This window comes from Catharus ustulatus, chromosome 2, assembly GCF_009819885.2.
Source record: "Catharus ustulatus isolate bCatUst1 chromosome 2, bCatUst1.pri.v2, whole genome shotgun sequence".
Taxonomy (NCBI): Eukaryota; Metazoa; Chordata; class Aves; order Passeriformes; family Turdidae; genus Catharus; species Catharus ustulatus.
The window spans coordinates 48247817-48264233 of record NC_046222.1 but is presented as its reverse complement, the minus strand read 5'-3'; the positions used below and the strand labels follow the sequence as shown (position 1 = coordinate 48264233).

Genomic DNA, 16417 nt, shown 5'->3' with positions numbered 1-16417 from the left:
ATATGTTCTAAAGTCAGAAAGATTTTGTAATTAAACCATTGTTTTATACCTCAGGAGTATTCTGAGCTTTTCAGACCTTTGTGAATGGTTTCATCATACAGAATAATCGTATAAACCTTACTTCTGATGGAAACAACTGACAAAGAAGGAAATTGGTACAGTCATGCTGTCCAAGCTGAGCAACCACTTGAAAGTGATCCAGTCACAATCTGAATTCCAGTACTTCTATGCTTCTGTAGAAAATTTCATGCCTTGGAAGTTAGTAGTGCACTCTTGCATACTTCTCCATTTTCTTGGAGAACAGGGGCTATAGATGCTGATGTGCTGTGGAAATTGCCACATCCGAGAGCACAATTGCGCACCAACCATTTTGTTCTTAAAGCCTGTGCTGTTTTCAAACACTCTGTCTTAACATAATACTAGTGTTTAATAAATTGTCTTTCTTTGCGCAAAGCTTTGCCGCAGGAAAGCTGCAGAGAATTGTCCAAAGGTAAAATCTAATATTGCTGTCATTATTTAAATATTGTTCCTACTACAATTTTTCTAGTCCAGTAATTCATGGCAGGTATTTACATCATCACAGAAGGAAGAAGACTAGTAATCTGTTGCCTATAAATATAAGCCATGTACAGGGAAATGGATATACCTATGTCCACTTGATCTTAATTGAAATGTGTTTTAGCTTAAAAAAGAAAGCCAGCCGTAGATAAATGGGTGTACTGAATGCGCTAATGGAAAAAGTAATGGCAGTAATGCTAAGTAAATAGCTGAGTAAAAATAGCCTCTCTGCTTTCATAATGTTGTTAAAGGTCAACTGCTTCAAAGTGCTGTGATTTTGAGAACATAGAGCTGGAATAGTATTCTAACAAATCCCATTGGCCTTTTGCAAGTGGAAGTCTCAAAATAGTTTGGGGTGGAATCGACAATCTGATATGGGTGGGAGTTGGTTTCTTTGTGGTGATTATACTGAAATTGTTTTTCACATAGATTTCTGGTGATTCACTTCTACCTGGTCAGACATGACAAATTCATTTTGCTAGGTACATGCTGGTTGTTGCTTAAACATTAGAGGTCATCAAAAATTGAAAATCTATCCCATGTCTTGTTTAGGACTTGTTCATGACAAGTCCTTTTACATTCATTATACTAGTTGAAAATTAGATTCAGTATTACTACCTTGTGGCAAGAATTACACTTTTTTTCCCCTTCAGAGGAAGTGACTTTGGACATATTTTCCCTATGTCTCTTTGGCTGTGGCTGCACAGTTAACATTTTCTGGTATAGAAAATGTTTTGCCTTGCCTTGTACTGTGCATTTGAAAACCACGGATGAGCATGTGCACTCACAGTACTGAATGTGGGGGAAGGGGTATTACCCGTGAGATTTAAATGCTGTTGTTTTCCAGTTTAACATGACACAAAAGGAAAACTGGGCTGCTGCTTTTCTTTCTTGGCAGAGGTGAAAGACCTATAGCAGTCTGGGTGTGGCAGGAAATGTTCAGCAACAATACTGCCTTAGTTGCTAGGAGGTGTTAACATATTAATCTCTTTCTCTCTTTCTCCCCAGAATGAATTGCCAGATACCCATGCAAAGTTCCACGTACTATTCCTTTTCTTCGTGGCAGCCATGTTCTTCATCAGCATACTGTCACTCTTCAGCTACCACTGCTGGCTAGTTGGCAAAAACAGATCAACTATAGGTTAGTTCATTGGGATATGGAGCTTTTCCTTGTCCAGAAAAACAACAATTCAATTAGAATCCTACATGATATGTCATCATGTATAAATTGATTTTTTCAATACTGTGCAATAAAAAGAATATTTGGTGGAAGTAATTAAAAGTGAAACAAATGGGAAAATGAAGCCTGTGAGGGCATCCTCTGCTGGAGCCAAGCATTCAGATTCATTATGACTGTTCATTTCTTTTGTTTGTATTTTTGAGACCTCTGAGGCACCATTGTGTTTTTGCTGTGGTTTTAAAGTGTTAAGTATGTAACCCAGTTGCTACTTACTATTCTGTTGTTCTAATACTTTGAGTAGTTGGGTAGCCCCTACCAAGTCAGAGGCTCTGCTGTACATGAATGTGTACTACATTTTGAACTAGATATAAATGAGTATTCTTAAATCCTGTGAAAGAAAACTGACCTTATTATTAGGAAAATTGTGATAAAAATGAAAACACTGATGCACATTTCCTAGATAATAAGAGATTCCCACAATTTTATGCCTAAACATTTTAGATGGCATTGATCAGCATAACCAAGCTATGTGTTTTTAATTAAAATATTTGAAGTTCTTGCTAGGAAACACTTGAGAGTGTTTTTTGCAGTGTCTGAGGGGACAGGGACCAATGAGTATTCCTCCAACTGAGTAAGTCAAAATCTTATGTCTTTCATTGGAATTTAGATTTCTGACCTCAAAAACATGTGGGTTGATTAAAAATAAAATAATTTTCAGCTAGAAGGTTTTTGCTACAATTTTTTTGATTGGTTGGCAGGAGAGTTGTTTGAATTATTTTTCTTTTGACATATCTACAGGTAAGGAATATTCGCAGGGTTTATTTTGACTTTGAAGAGAACTTCAACATATTCCTTACCTAAAAGTCAGTTGTCATAATTGGCAACACAGTACTTTATCTGCTTTCTGGATCATGATCATAAAAAGACCAAGCTATTGGTATGGAGGGAGAGCAATGAGTCCTCTCAGTTCTTGGTGAGGGCTATAACTGGACTAAGTAGAACATTGGTGGTTTGCAGTAGTTCATAGTGTGTCTGTTTCTAATGTAACAGATTTTCTCTTCCTCTGATACCACTGGATGCTCTTAATTCAGCTTCCTAACTTGGCAGATGTGGAAAAACCTCTTCTGTATGGGTTTAGGTCCAGCATTAGGTACAAATTACAGTAATTTCACAAGTATAAGGTGCACCCTTTTGACTAAAATTTTGGCCCGAACCCAAAAGTGCGCCTTATAGTCCGGTGTGTCTTATATGATATACAAAGTTGCGACATTTTCCACCCTGGAAGTGTGAGCCGTGGGACCGCGGCTGCCGGGTGGAGGCGGGCCCAGGGGCCCATGGCTGCCAGGTTGAGGCGGGGCCTCAGCCAGCAACCGCGCGGGGGGAGCTGGGGGCAGATCCTCGCCACAAAAAAAAAGTGCGCTTTATAGTCCGGTGTGCCTTATATATCGACAAAAGTTCGGAAATTTGCCGACACCCGGAAGTGCGCCTTATAATCCGGTGTGCGTTATGGTTGTGAAATTACTGTACTCCTAAAAGGGAAAGTCTTCTGCTTAAAAAAGGCTGAAGAGAGAGCAAGTTCCCAAGGAATAAGGGATGTATTTGGTTATCTTTGGCATGCTGATGGTACTTAGCTTTGTTTCAGCTGTGATGGTACTTAGCGTTGTTTTGTTTAACTATAAAGAGAGAAAATTGACAAGGTAACTGTTCTGCTTACTGATTTTCTTATTTTTCACTAACCCTGTGATTTTTTTTTTCCTCAGATTACTTGAGATTATTATTTCTTCTCCCCAAACCCCCCCTCAAATATACATCAAGATTGCCTCACCTTGCCCAAAACTGGTTCCACAGCAGAGACATTTGAGTTTGTTTCTTCATGTTCCCTGACTCTATACTGGTTTAAGGAATGTTTTTATTTTACAGAAACATTCCGTGCACCCACATTTCGAAATGGTCCTGATAAAAATGGCTTTTCTCTTGGATGCAGCAAAAATCTAAGGGAGGTTTTTGGCGATGAAAAGAAGTATTGGTTACTCCCTATCTTTACCAGGTATTCAGTCTGAACAGTAATGAATTAGGGAATTAATTGATTCCATGATTTCCACCTTGCTTCCTTTTCTACTAAAAAATAAAGCACAGCTGAAAAGCCAGCTTGTACATCTAGTACAATAAATATTGGAGCAGGAAATATGTGCAAGAGAAAATGATCAAACTCCTCACAGGGTTTTCATTCAAAGACAGGGAGTTTGTTGACAAGAGCCTTTTAAATGCAGAATTTTGAAAGCTTTGAGAAGCATATTGCAAAAATTGTACACCTTTTAGTAGTAGTCTGAGTGATTATAGAGCAGAAATCAGCAACTCAGAGGAGATCAAACAGCTGCATCACAACAACATCTATTTAAAAACACCCTCTCTTGTCCCTGGAAAAACTTGACAGCTTTTCTTTTGCTGTAGATGGCACTTTAGGAATCGAAAGCTATCTAAGAAAGTGCATATAAATAAGCAACAGAGGGGAGAAAAATTTGATATGATGAAAAGTGCTGGATTTAAAATGTCAGCTGAGCCAGCATTAGGGAGTTGCAGACAAGCTCGTTGAAGCAGGACTGAAGTGCTGCCCACTCCCACCAGTACCAGATTTCAGCAGAATGAAGTAGGAACTGTGTTTCAACAGTGCTCTTGGGGGGCTGTGTATCAGGTAAAAATGTTGCTGAACCTGTTTGTGAAGCTGAGGTCTGGTATCAAACAGCACAGGTAACACCAGCATCTTAAACTGACTCAGCTGTTTGCTCAACTGCAATGTCATTAAAGACAGAAGCTCCACTGTAGATGGCTCGATCTGTTTTGCTACCACATTTTACCCTGATAAACTTTGAAATTAACTAAGCCTTCTTTTAGAATTATGGCTGAAGGGGAAAGCATGGCCACCAGAATGTTATTTATGATACAGATTCTGGGGTTGTAAACACCAGAGTCTTGCCACATGTGCCTGCTGGTTTGGGGGAAGATTGGGGTAGAGTGTACGGAAATACATCTGTGTTTCTGAAGTCCACAGTCATGTGCTGTGCACAGCAATCCATACTCAGTAATAGGGTGGGAATCAATTGAGCTCCAAGATTTAATTAACTGATCATCTGATTTAGTGGTAGAATTGCCTTGCTAAAGTCTGGAGTTCAACACTGTATTCAGGTGTAGTTTATTTGAGCCTGTAGCCTTTGCCTTTTGCATGGCTCCTTGTTCAGTTCATTTAGGTCAGCTTCTAACAGTGATTTGAGTCTTTGTTTCTCATTTAGTTTGGGTGATGGATGTAATTTCCCAACTCGTTTAGTGATTATGGATCCAGAGCAACTTGCAGTCTCAAGCCAAAATGAACCTGCCAAAAGGTAACTATAGCACTTAAAATACTGATTTGTACTGTTTAGTACTTACCTAGAGAAAAAAAATTGTCTCAAAATTAGTTTTTGAATTCTTTTTGATTCTTGTTATCTTCAGAGTAAGTTTAAGTCTTCAGTGAAGGACAGAGTGGATTAAGACTAAAAACTTGACTGTGTCTTGGTTTTGTTGTAAAAGAGGATAAGGCTGTAAGGAAGCAGTAATACAAGAAACTAAGAGAGCTTACTGGCTCTTAATAACATTCAAAAAAGTCTTAGGGAAGACTGAATAATTGTCCATGGGGAAAAAAGTATTTTGTTTGTTTGTTTTGGGGTTTTTTTATTTTTGTGAAAGGCGAGGTATTATATGTATTTCATCTCCTCAAGCATGCTAAAACAAATAATGCTGAGACAGTTTGCAGGAGAAGTAGATCTCTCATGCTGGGATTTTTAGCTTATTGCTTTTTATCCCTCCCAAATTTGCATGTTTTGTATCCTCAGTGTATTTCTCTCTGTGTGCAGTTTCTGGGGGTGTTTACATTTGCCACTTTAGAAATCTTCTGCATAGTCTGGTGAATTTGTAAGCTGAAGGATGGTGCCAACAGCAGTCACCTGAGTTACCAGGCATTAGAGGATTCATAGGCAGTACAGAGAAGAAGTTGCTTCCAATGCAACATAACCTGTGGAATTTACACAAGAACAGGACCCTTGTGCAAACAACAAAGTATCTTTTTACATTCAGAAGAAGGCCCTGGCATTTGCATGGGATAAGACGGCATTTGGTTGCTCTCCCAGATGGAACTGCGTAGGTTTTCTTTTTAGCTGTGTGGCAGTGTTACTGTCAGGGTGCCATTTCTTGTATCAATCTGTGAGGTTTTTCCATTAGAAGTAAGTGGCCTGTGTCAGGTAGGGGTTTATTTTAGACCGATGACCAGAACAAGCCTGCAGAGGAATTAGGGTTGGGGGCAGGCAACCATTTCCAGTTGGCACTGTAGGGTTTTTTTGTTGTTAGCTTTGCTTTTAAGTAACTTCACTATTCTAGAAATGTCTAAAGCAGCTACTGAATTATTACAGAATTCCTGTTGACTTTGCTTACTTTTCAGCTCTGTAGCCAATCAGTCCTTTCCTACTCGACCACTCAGTGAGTCACAAAATCGGTTGCTATCCAGTGATTGTCAGTGGGTGGAAACTGGCCCTGAAGAGGAAAATGTGAAATCAGGTAGTGGTTTTGTTTGTGATGGGGTGGTTTTTTTTGTTAGTTTCTTTTTTTTTTTCTCTTTTAAGGCTGAGAAAGGCCTTGGGAATTGGCCGGAGTCGTGTACAAGAAAATGTGTTTCATGGAATCAAGTTAGCATGTTTAGAATTAAACTATCTTGTTTAGAACTAAAGAAACTTGTATTCCATCCTCTGCTCCAGAATTAATTATGTTAAGATGGATAGATAATTCTCACTTTTTCACTTCAGTTGTGAGATTTGGGATTTTTTATGTTTGATTAGGGGGAAGACAATATTTTTGTAAAGTAGGCACAACACACTCAAGGTGCTTTCTGGTTTGAAATCTTTGCTATTTGTTATGCAACTCTGCAAAACCACATAATTGAGATTCTCTCGCATTCTAGGTGCAAAAAAGCATATTATAGTTTCATTGGAAAGCTGATCTCAGCTAATTACTAACCAACCATCTCAATGAGAAACAGGTAAGACTAACATAATTGTTTGCTGTTTCTGTACATGTATGAATAAAAATAGACATCTTGAAGTCAAAACTCAACTAGTCATGGAATGCAGGAGTCCTCTGATGTTGGATGAGTAATAGCAAAGTGTAAACAAAATTCAGAATGGCTGTTGAGAAGACAAGAATGGGAGTTATGCTGCGCAGGAAACATGGGCTGGCTAGGCCTGGGATGAGTCAGATTAATCCTGTAATTTAGATTGAAGTGGGTAGTGCTGGATTTGTTACCTGGCCAGGGAAAAGAATCTGATGCTAAATGCAATTCTGAGATGAAATGCTGTCTTGAGGAAGAGCTTCTTAAATGTTTTTTTCTTAATCATATATTGGTGTGAGCCATGTTCTGCTCGTTAGGAAGCTGCATGTGCACAAGGAAGGAAAGTCAGTAAGTGAATAAAGGTCTGTCTGCATACAGACTGCTCTGTCATATTTGGAATTTTGGAATTGACAGTGATCTTCTGGAATGTTTTTGCAGTGAGTGCTGGTGCATACATGAAACTTCTCTTGGTGTATTTCCAATTACTAAATTGGACTTCTTTTATGTTTACTTTCTGCTGCGGTGAGCTTATAAGCTGCCATTAAGATTTTCTGTCTGGAAGAGAAACAAATCAGAAATAAAACACTACATTTGAATTTGCTAAGCTCAGAAATTTTAGGATTACATTTTTTTCCTTTCTTTTTTTTTTGAAAGTGTCTTCTGACCTAAAAATATGGTTTTGGCATGGGGTTGGTTTGTTTTCAAGGAATAAAAATCTTTCTAAAAGGTCCTTGTGGGTGATGGTGTGATGCTTGAGCTGGTGTTGGTCAGACTGCTCAATGTAAACTCATACAAAACCAAGATTAGACTTGTTAGTTACGACTTCTGAAAAACCTACTCAACCATGAGAACTCACCAAATTTCCCCTTTCCAACTTTTCTTAATGCTATATAAATGTGCAAAAGAATATCCCAAGCAAGGGGTTCCTTTCAGCCTCCAGCTGTATAAAACCTAATCTGATCTAAATAGGTTACGAAGGCTTTTCTGTTGTTCATGGAGTGGAATAGAAGTTTCTGAGCAGCTCATCCCAGCAGCCCTTGATAGGGTATTATAGAAAGATCTTAATCTCTCTTTCCACTGACCTAGAGAGGGAGCATAGATGACTGTCTTAAGCTAGACAATTAATTGGTAATAGTTTGAGATTAATTTCTTTTCTATCCTCCCTCTCTTCCTAAAGTGAGGCCAGATTTAATAAAGGAAGAATTTGCACTTTGTGTTACACTTGCCTAAACTGCATTAGTTTTAAAAGTTCTATAAATAAAAGTGCATAATTGCACCCAGTGCAAAAGCATTTGAGTATGTATTACCTTAAATTAACTCAGTACCACAGTGTTTAAACCATTCTGAGTTCACTTGGATTTGATTACAGTTTAGGCTGAGATGGTTAATTCCAGTCTTGCATTTCTAAGCAGCTATATAGTAGCTGTGAGATCCAGCATTTGTAAAATGCATTTCCATAATACCCAAGGCAATAGTTGTATTTTTACATTTTGGGCCCGTAACACACAGCAGAAGCAAAGTCATGGCTCATTCTAGTGTACAGAGCTTGACCTGGAGAGGAAGGCCAATTCCCCATCCTCATCTAGGCAAATTCCATTTGTGTCCTCATATCTATCAATTTAATTCAAAAATTGAATTGCCAGTCAGGGAACCAGGATACTTTAGATGCAGATCAGTGGTGATGGATTGATGTTCTTAGCACTGATAAGCTTCTAAAACATAAGAAGTGTAAAACAAAACCCCACACCTCCCAGAAGGCTATTTCTGAGTTGAAGTTGCCTTATCTACCTACCTTAATCAGAAGTCTGTAAATCATATGACCCAGGTGCATTTGTGCAATTTTTCAAAGCTAATTGGATAATTCCATTAATTACCTTTTTTTGTTTCACTAGGTTTCTGCAACACATTTTGAGCTTGAATATTACTTAATTTTGTTTGGAAGAAGTTGACCAGGAAAAAATGGAACATGAACATTTTAGGAAGAAACAAGAAATTCAAGTTTCTGCACAGTACAATGGATTCTTGTAAGCACTATAGCAAAGCAGGGAAGTTAAGACAGATGCCTTAAGATTCTTAATGTGCATTTATGCAACACTGAATTATATACTGCTACCAAAGGGCCAGATCCAGAAGTGCCCTGCTTGGATGCACAAGGTCCAGAGTGGGAACTATGCATTTCTTTTATGCTGCAGTGATGGGGGTGGATTGCAGAGACTCCTACCTCCTCACGGGCAAACTTCATACCTTAGGCACTGCAGAAGTCACTTCCATAGCAGGTCTCCAGAGTACAGAAGGAAAGAAAAAAGGAGAAGGAAGAAAAAAAAAAGCCAAGAGTATGGTCAGCAAGTCTGAAGTGGGAGTATACCTAGTTCAGATGCCAGGTGATGGGGAAGGGACTGGATGATGTCTTCTCCTCTCTTCCTATTAACCAGTCTACCCCATGATCACAGCTCTCCAAGTCTTTTGGGACTGAGGGTTCCTTCTACTAGCTGTGCTTTGGAGCAAGGCAATGCCAACAACATAAAAGCCTTTAACTTGGGTGTTGCTTTTTTGCTATAGGATTGAGCTTCGTCATCATTTTAACTTGATTTATTTAACCATACTATGGACAGAGCTCAAAGGAGAAAACTTGGGTTTTAGTGGAAAAAACCACAGATTATTACTTCCCAACAATTGTCAGTCAGCATACAAGGAAAAGGCAGTCCAAAAAGGAATTAACAGTTCTTATATTTTCTGTTACTGTTTGCTGTGTTCTGTGTAAGGCAGCAACAAAATGGTAAAGTACCCCTGACAAAAATCATATTGCGGTGGTTTGTTGCTAGAAAACAGAACCAGCAGAGTGCTGCTTTTTCCATGGGACTCTTGATGGTTTATAAATACTGATTTATACTTTTGTTTTATCTTTTTAATAAAGGCACAATATTTTATTGGTTCTAAAATACAAATATCAGGTACTTACAAGAAGATTAGTGTTGGATCATAGATCTGTGTTAGCACACTGAAAAATTGCATCCTTTAGTCTCCCACTCTCAAGTCCATTTTATGTGATACTGAAATTGCTAAAGACCAGTGGCTTTGTGCAGCAATGTACCTGTTCAAAAAAGGCAAAATGTGTTTCCTGTGTGAGGAATCAAGTCCATCCCATCCTTAGCTCAAGAACTACAGCAAACAACATGGGTTTTTTTCCCCTCACTCCTCTACAGAGAAGACTGCTAACTCATCTTTGGGTGGTATTGGAATTTTGCACCTGGAAAAAGTGACAAATACTGTTTTTCTGTCTGTAAGTTTTCTGATGTTCAGCTGATGCTGATTACAAACAGACATGAGCCCTTTCGATACAGACTGAAGTAGTCAAATTGATGATTGAGCCCAAAAGAACCTATTTGGTTTGTCTCCCAGACTGCTACTTGAGTTAAATATGTTTATGATGAAAATACTAAGGTATCAAGTATACTGTAAGGTTTAAAATAAGTATTTTTTGTCTTTGGATATAATAAATTTTTCTTAAATATTAATCTTATGGAACAAGAACTCTTTGAGAACCTATGAACATGATTTCACTGTTGGATGTTCTTGAGACAGACGCAATGGTCCAAACTTGCATGTTTTATAAAAATTGCAGAATGTTTCTTCAAACTTTGTACAAGAAATTTTGCATTTGCTAATTCCAGAATGTAGAAAAACATTTGCTACACATTGATCTGAAAGGTTTAGCTTTTTCTTCTCAAATGTTTAGTGAGAAGTGCCCATCTTAACATAAGCTCTCAGCAGTATTGCACCAGCAAAATTTCTTGGGGAATAAAACAGAGAAGGAAGACTGCATGTTCAAATGGCTTGTTCTGAATACAATTCATGAATTTGCAGCCCCAAACACTGGTGGAACTGTCATGGAGGGCCTGGGATATCATTTGGTTTTTCTGCATCCATGTATTACAGCTGAAATAACTCATCCATGCACAGACATCATCTAGCAGGACTATTAGTATAATGTATGTCAGAATCCTAAGTATCACTGACTCAGCAATATGATCTCTGCTCCCCCAACCCACTCCCCAAAATGCTACTTATACACCCCCCATGAAGGTATGTGTCCTGTAGGCCAACATCAGGAGAATTTGTTTGATTTCTTTAGTCAGGATAGTGAATCTACAGGAAAAACTCCAGGTAAACAGGCTGGGCTATCTCCATGTGCATTTTCTAGTGAGTACTTCTCTTCTGAAACCACTCCTTTGTATATCTGATGGACATTTTTGTGGCTTTCATGAAGAACTGACATTTCTGACATGTTTATGCAGATCACAGGAATATTTTGTCCTACATTTTTCTTCATATTTGAGGTGAGGAAAGGAGAGCAGTGGTTTTAGGATAATCCTGAGGCCAGAGTTAGCAGTGGCCTTAGGATAATCCTCAGGCCAGAGTTACTGTTGGTGTAAAAGCAAGTGTTATGAAAGTTACTTGGACAAATATGAAACATAGTAAAATGATTGAAAGATACTTCTCCCACATTCACCACCCCCAACCCCTTTTATTTTTTCCCGTGGGGAACTGGGGACTAAGAGAAATCCCAGGCTGATTTAAAGGAATTAAGTTCTCCAAGAGAATTGTACTGCTGAACTCTTAAGGGCATGCCAGCGAGTGGGATGGGGGTTAGGTTTTTCCTAACCTAGGCAGGCCTGAGCTTTGGGGGAGGTGTCATGGCTGAGGCAGCAGAATGACATCCTGTGTCTTCGGGTTCTGTCCTGAGTGCTCCCTAGGCTGTGCTGTGCCAGAAAGTCCATAAGGGAGCAGGATGGCTCTCTGGCTGTCAGGCTGCAAGCAGCCCTACGTGTCCCTGCCAGCTGAGGCAGGGGCTGCAGGAAGGGGGCATTTTTGACCCATGGTCAGGAGATCAGAAGGGGGATGGATCCTGAGAAAAAAACTGTTTAAGGTGTTAGGCCATGCTGTACGTGATGGCTTTGTGCTTTAACCTACTCTGTATCAGGGAGTCTTGAACTAGGTTGTCATTAAAAATAGCAGCCCTTAAGCTTTTAGATCCATTAAAGTAATGATTACTGTAAGCCCTATGTAGTAGTTATTGTAGGATAGTTGGCATTGGCTGCAATTAGAAAATGCTTTCATTTTTCTTACTGCTTTTCTCTTTTAAAAAAGTCTACGTAATTTAAAAAAATCAAAAAAATGGCTTTAAATTCGCAGTGTGAGGACAGAAGCCTGACATAGGTGAGGATTTCAGTGTGATTTATCCTCCATATTTCTGAAGTGTCTTGAAGTAAATCAGTCCCTGTGAAAATGAGGCAGGAAAATCCATAAATAGAAATTACTTAAAACTACACAATACTGGGGTTTTTTCTTACTGTTATTTAGTCACAGAGTGTACAACACACACATCATTGCTGTGCCTACCAAAGGCTTATTAATGGGAGGAGGGCAGGAAGAGGAGTTGGTTTCTGTCATTGATTGACTTCCTACAGTATTATTTTGAGACTGTATTGTTACAAATCAGATGTGATTAAAAACCTCCATTTTAAATAATCAGAGAGTTACTTTAGAGAAAGTTTGGGCACTTCTATTTTTAGTGATTTGAGTAGAAATCACGATAACCTTTTTGTTAAAGCTGTCTCTTGAGTGTGGAATTTGTAAGTGCCAAGCTACTTTTGGTATTCTATTACAAACTGGTCCTGTTCTCCAGAATGCTGAATACTTAGTTTTCAGGTACTATTTCTTTCCTTTGGTTTTGTGTGATTCTTCTTTTTTAATGATAAACCATCTTTTGGGTTGGGATGAATTTCAATACCACTGAGTATGCACACAAAGACTTAATGATCTAACTGAAGTATGGTCCAGTTGTAGCTAAGCAGAGCCCCAAGAGGAGGCAAGCTGCAGTGTTTGCAGCAGTATTAATGTCTGGCAGATTTACTGCAGTAAATGCACTGATTCTGACACAGATTGACCAAATCTGCCTGGATCTGGAGCACTGACTGACCAGATTTTTATTTAAAAGTTAAATAACAACAAAACCATGACAGCTTTGAGCTTCATAGTGTATATTCTCCAAGGACACCCTCTAAAATTGTGTCTGACAGGGGGATTTGGGTGTGCATTTACAGAGGCTCCAAACAGCAGTTACTTTTAGCTCACAAACACGTCTTTTTGCAGTACCTAAAAAACAGCAATGTGGGCAACTTGAGAGGCTCTTCTATCCCTAAATGGCACCAAAGAGAGCAGCTGCACATGAAGTGATTTAGTATCTGAACACATTTGTTACACTCATTTCTATCAATTTATTTTGTATATAGAGCTTTTTATACACATTTTTAATTATGTAACTATCATGAAATGTCATGAAGCTATGAGTTGTAGTTTGTTTTAATGCAGATTAAAACTGGTGTTTGGCCATTTGTTTTCTGAAGCTATTACTTGAATTTGTTTCCCTTAGGTAGTGAAGTCTGATAATGTTTACAGGATCACTTTCTTTGGTTTTGGGAGGTTTCCCATTCTTTCTAGCTCTAGTCCTAAGAAACAGAGAGCTCATGCTCAGCAGTCAAGCAGATCTATCAGAGATTAAGTTTATGTATTACTTTAATTGTCACCAGAGCATTGGAGGTGACATTTTGATTCTCTTCCATTTATACTGATTAGCTGACAAGACACTTAGCATGGTCCTCTCTGATTTCTCGTGTCCCTTATCCTGTTATCAGCTTTATTGTGGGAAACTTAAATCTTCCTGAGTGATGATGATTTACAATCATGAAGCTATCCCAGAAGGAGGCAGCATTCCTGCTGTTAAGTCTGTTTCGTTTTTAACTTAGATGACTGAAACATCCCTGGGTTATCTCTGCATTCCTTTTGTATTTGCCAGCAAGGGTCATCAACATTTGCACTAATCACAATGTCCCAGCTCTTTTACTCCACGAAGTTATTTTTAATTGTGCTGGCTAAACTTGTAATGAGCTGTATTTAAGTCTGGGATGACATGTAAAAGATACCTGTAATAATGAGGCACTTATTGTGGTTTTTTTGTATGTTACAGATAGGACTCATCCTATGCACAGAGCAAATGTTGCCATTCATAGTTTACTACTTGAAGTAACTTTTTGAAACGGGCTTTTTATAAATTAATTAAATACAAAATCACATTGCTTTGCCTGGAAGTTCCTTCATGTTTTAATTGTATTTGCAATTTCCCGTATGTATACTTTTCCATGAAGTTCTCTTATGCCATTTATAACCAATGAAAGTGCATTCAGGATTTTGTATATCAGTGTTCAGACCTGTTCATACTTCTCTGAAGTATAATCCATGTTTAATAAAAAAGTACCATTTTAAGACTCTTTTCCAAAGTGATATGGACTTGACACTTGAATTCATCAGTGAATGCAACATCAACTTAATAAAAGTATGTGAAAGAATCTCAAAAGTGCTCAGCTGTAGCATCTGTGTATTAAATCAGTGAGAAAAACTGCCTACATGGGAAACACTGCACCATTGCTCCAGTTTTTACACTCCAGCTGCAACAAACCTACGATTACACTCACTCTTGACACATCTTCCAGGTCACTGGGTCTTGTGGGGAAATAAAAAGCCTGAATTGCGGCTAACTCTTATTCCTTCAGGACACTAAGCCCGACTTAGAAGTCAACTGCTCAAACAGGAATCAGCCATGTTCCTTTTAGATCAGGAGCAATCTCTGTAAGAGAGGTGTAACACCCAAGTTGACACTGACATGACAATGACACTGGCAGTTAAAATCAACAATTCTTTATTAAAAAATGGAACATTTTATAACATTCCAGGAATTCCAGACTCATCCCCGTTTCTGCAGTTCTAGTTCCCCTATCACCACCACTGCACCTGGTAACTTGCTGTTTAAGCCCTTAAGAATAGAGGCTGGGCAGAAGGTAGAGAGTCACACAGAGAACTTCTCTAACAAAGCAATAATAAGAAAACATACGCTGTTCCAGAGAGCTACTTTTAATGTATTTTGTACACCACAGCACAGTCTGATTTGTCACCCACCCTAATTACAGTGAATTACCATAATAGGTATGACAGCAGATCCAAGACTAGTACATGACATGTGTCAAATAGAAATATGCTGTATTGTTCAACATGTCCACTTCTTTGACACATTTAAGTGGTTTAAATGATCGCTGATATATCTGTGCTCAGGAAACTTGGCTTGTTTCAGGCTTTTGAAAGCTTCCCACTTCGCACGTCTCTCTTCTGCGTTGTGCTTGTATTCCTGTTCCTGTGTCAGGTAAGGCTGGCTGAGCCAATATTCATTCTCTGCTTCAGTTTCCAACCTTCGGATCATTGCTTGCTTCATTGAAATGGTAATCTGTCTTGGTCGCCTGTACTTCCCAATCCATTGTTTTCCAGGAATTCTCTTCCGCAGTAATACTGTTGTTAGAAACATTTTGCCTTAAAACATAAAGAGGTATATAAAATACTCATTACCTTAGGTACAAAAATAAAACTTTGACAGGAAAGATCAGAAGCTCTGCACTCTGCTGCCTTTTAGCTGACTGGTTTAAAGGCTCAAACTCAGAACCTGGTACTCACAAATCATCACACAGAGAGCAGGCAGCACAAGGCCAGATACACTGGAAACTTAAAAATCAGAGAAGGGGAATTCTGCATCGCTTAAGAATTTATTCAGTTATCCTTATACTGCAATTAAAGCATATCCTCCATAAATTATTTAAGAAAAATCCAGTCAAAGATACTCAAGAACAAAGGGTTCACTTTGCTCATGCCTTCTTCAAATAACTGTGTTGTCGAAACAGTTATTTCCAGCTCTGTCTTCCAAATCTGGCCTTTCCTCAGCATTAGGTTTTGAGCTACAGTCTCTGCAAATCCTTATTAGTATGTAACTACCTAGTCTTGTATCCTGACCGAAGGAAATCTGGTTGGTAGAGAAAAACAATCTCCTGAATTAGACCAAGTGGCGTAAGCAGAAAGCAGAAAGCACCAACATGCTGGGTGTAAGGGGCAGGAAAGGCCCAATGACGTTTAGACTTTACAGGAGTGCTCCTCGTTAACCTGCTCATTAGTCCTAAACCCGCTAATGCCCAGATGTCGCATTACACGGCATTTCATCAGCTTCAGGGAATCACAGAATAGGCGAGTTGGACGGGACCCACAAGGATCATCGAGTCCAACTGGCCCTGCACACACACCTCCCCAGGAGCCACACCATGTGCGTGACAGAGCTCTCCAAACCCTTCTGAACTCAGCCGGCCTTGGTGCCGGGACCAAGCCACAAGCACTTCTGCCGCGGCACAAACCAGCACCGCCGCTAACAGCGGCCAACCCACGGCGCAGCTGCCCGCCGGCGCCCCCCTCTCCGGCCCGATCTAGAAGCGAAGCGGCAGGGATCCGCGGGGGCCCTGCTGCCTCAGCCCCCTCCCGGCCTCACTCACCGGGAAGCGGCGGCTGCGGACCCGCGGACGAGCCAAGATGGCGGCGGCGGCGGGCGGGGAGCGCGGCTCTCGCGGGAGGCGGCGGCGGGCGGGGCCCGGCCGCGCCAATGGCGCTCGCGCTGGCGGCAG

The 16417-nt window shown here is 39.6% G+C and overlaps 2 protein-coding genes across 5 annotated transcripts in view; one reads left to right on the top strand and one right to left on the bottom strand.

Annotated features, from left to right (window-relative positions):
• The window catches only part of ZDHHC20 (zinc finger DHHC-type palmitoyltransferase 20), a 49373-nt gene extending 35088 nt beyond the window's left edge, over window positions 1–14285 (top strand). Inside the window, exons 8-14 of one of the 4 annotated variants that reach the window (XM_033087025.2) lie at window positions 455–490; window positions 1567–1699; window positions 3659–3785; window positions 5026–5115; window positions 6207–6322; window positions 6723–6800; window positions 8762–14285. In XM_033087025.2, the coding sequence (XP_032942916.1) occupies window positions 455–490; window positions 1567–1699; window positions 3659–3785; window positions 5026–5115; window positions 6207–6322; window positions 6723–6760 (540 nt within the window). In that variant the 3' untranslated portion in view covers window positions 6761–6800; window positions 8762–14285. The remainder of the gene's footprint in view (window positions 1–454; window positions 491–1566; window positions 1700–3658; window positions 3786–5025; window positions 5116–6206; window positions 6323–6722; window positions 6801–8761) is intronic. The other 3 variants (XM_033087027.2, XM_033087026.2, XM_033087028.2) reach the window with 3 other exon arrangements.
• A 323-nt stretch (window positions 14286–14608) lies between these two features.
• Window positions 14609–16348, bottom strand: MRPL57 (mitochondrial ribosomal protein L57). Its single transcript, XM_033087029.2, has 2 exons — window positions 16289–16348; window positions 14609–15287 (listed from the first exon to the last, which is right to left on the bottom strand). Exon 2 carries the CDS (start codon window positions 15280–15282, stop codon window positions 14971–14973), a length of 312 nt encoding a protein of 103 aa, XP_032942920.1. The 5' UTR covers window positions 15283–15287; window positions 16289–16348; the 3' UTR covers window positions 14609–14970.
• Between the last annotated feature and the right edge of the window lie 69 nt (window positions 16349–16417).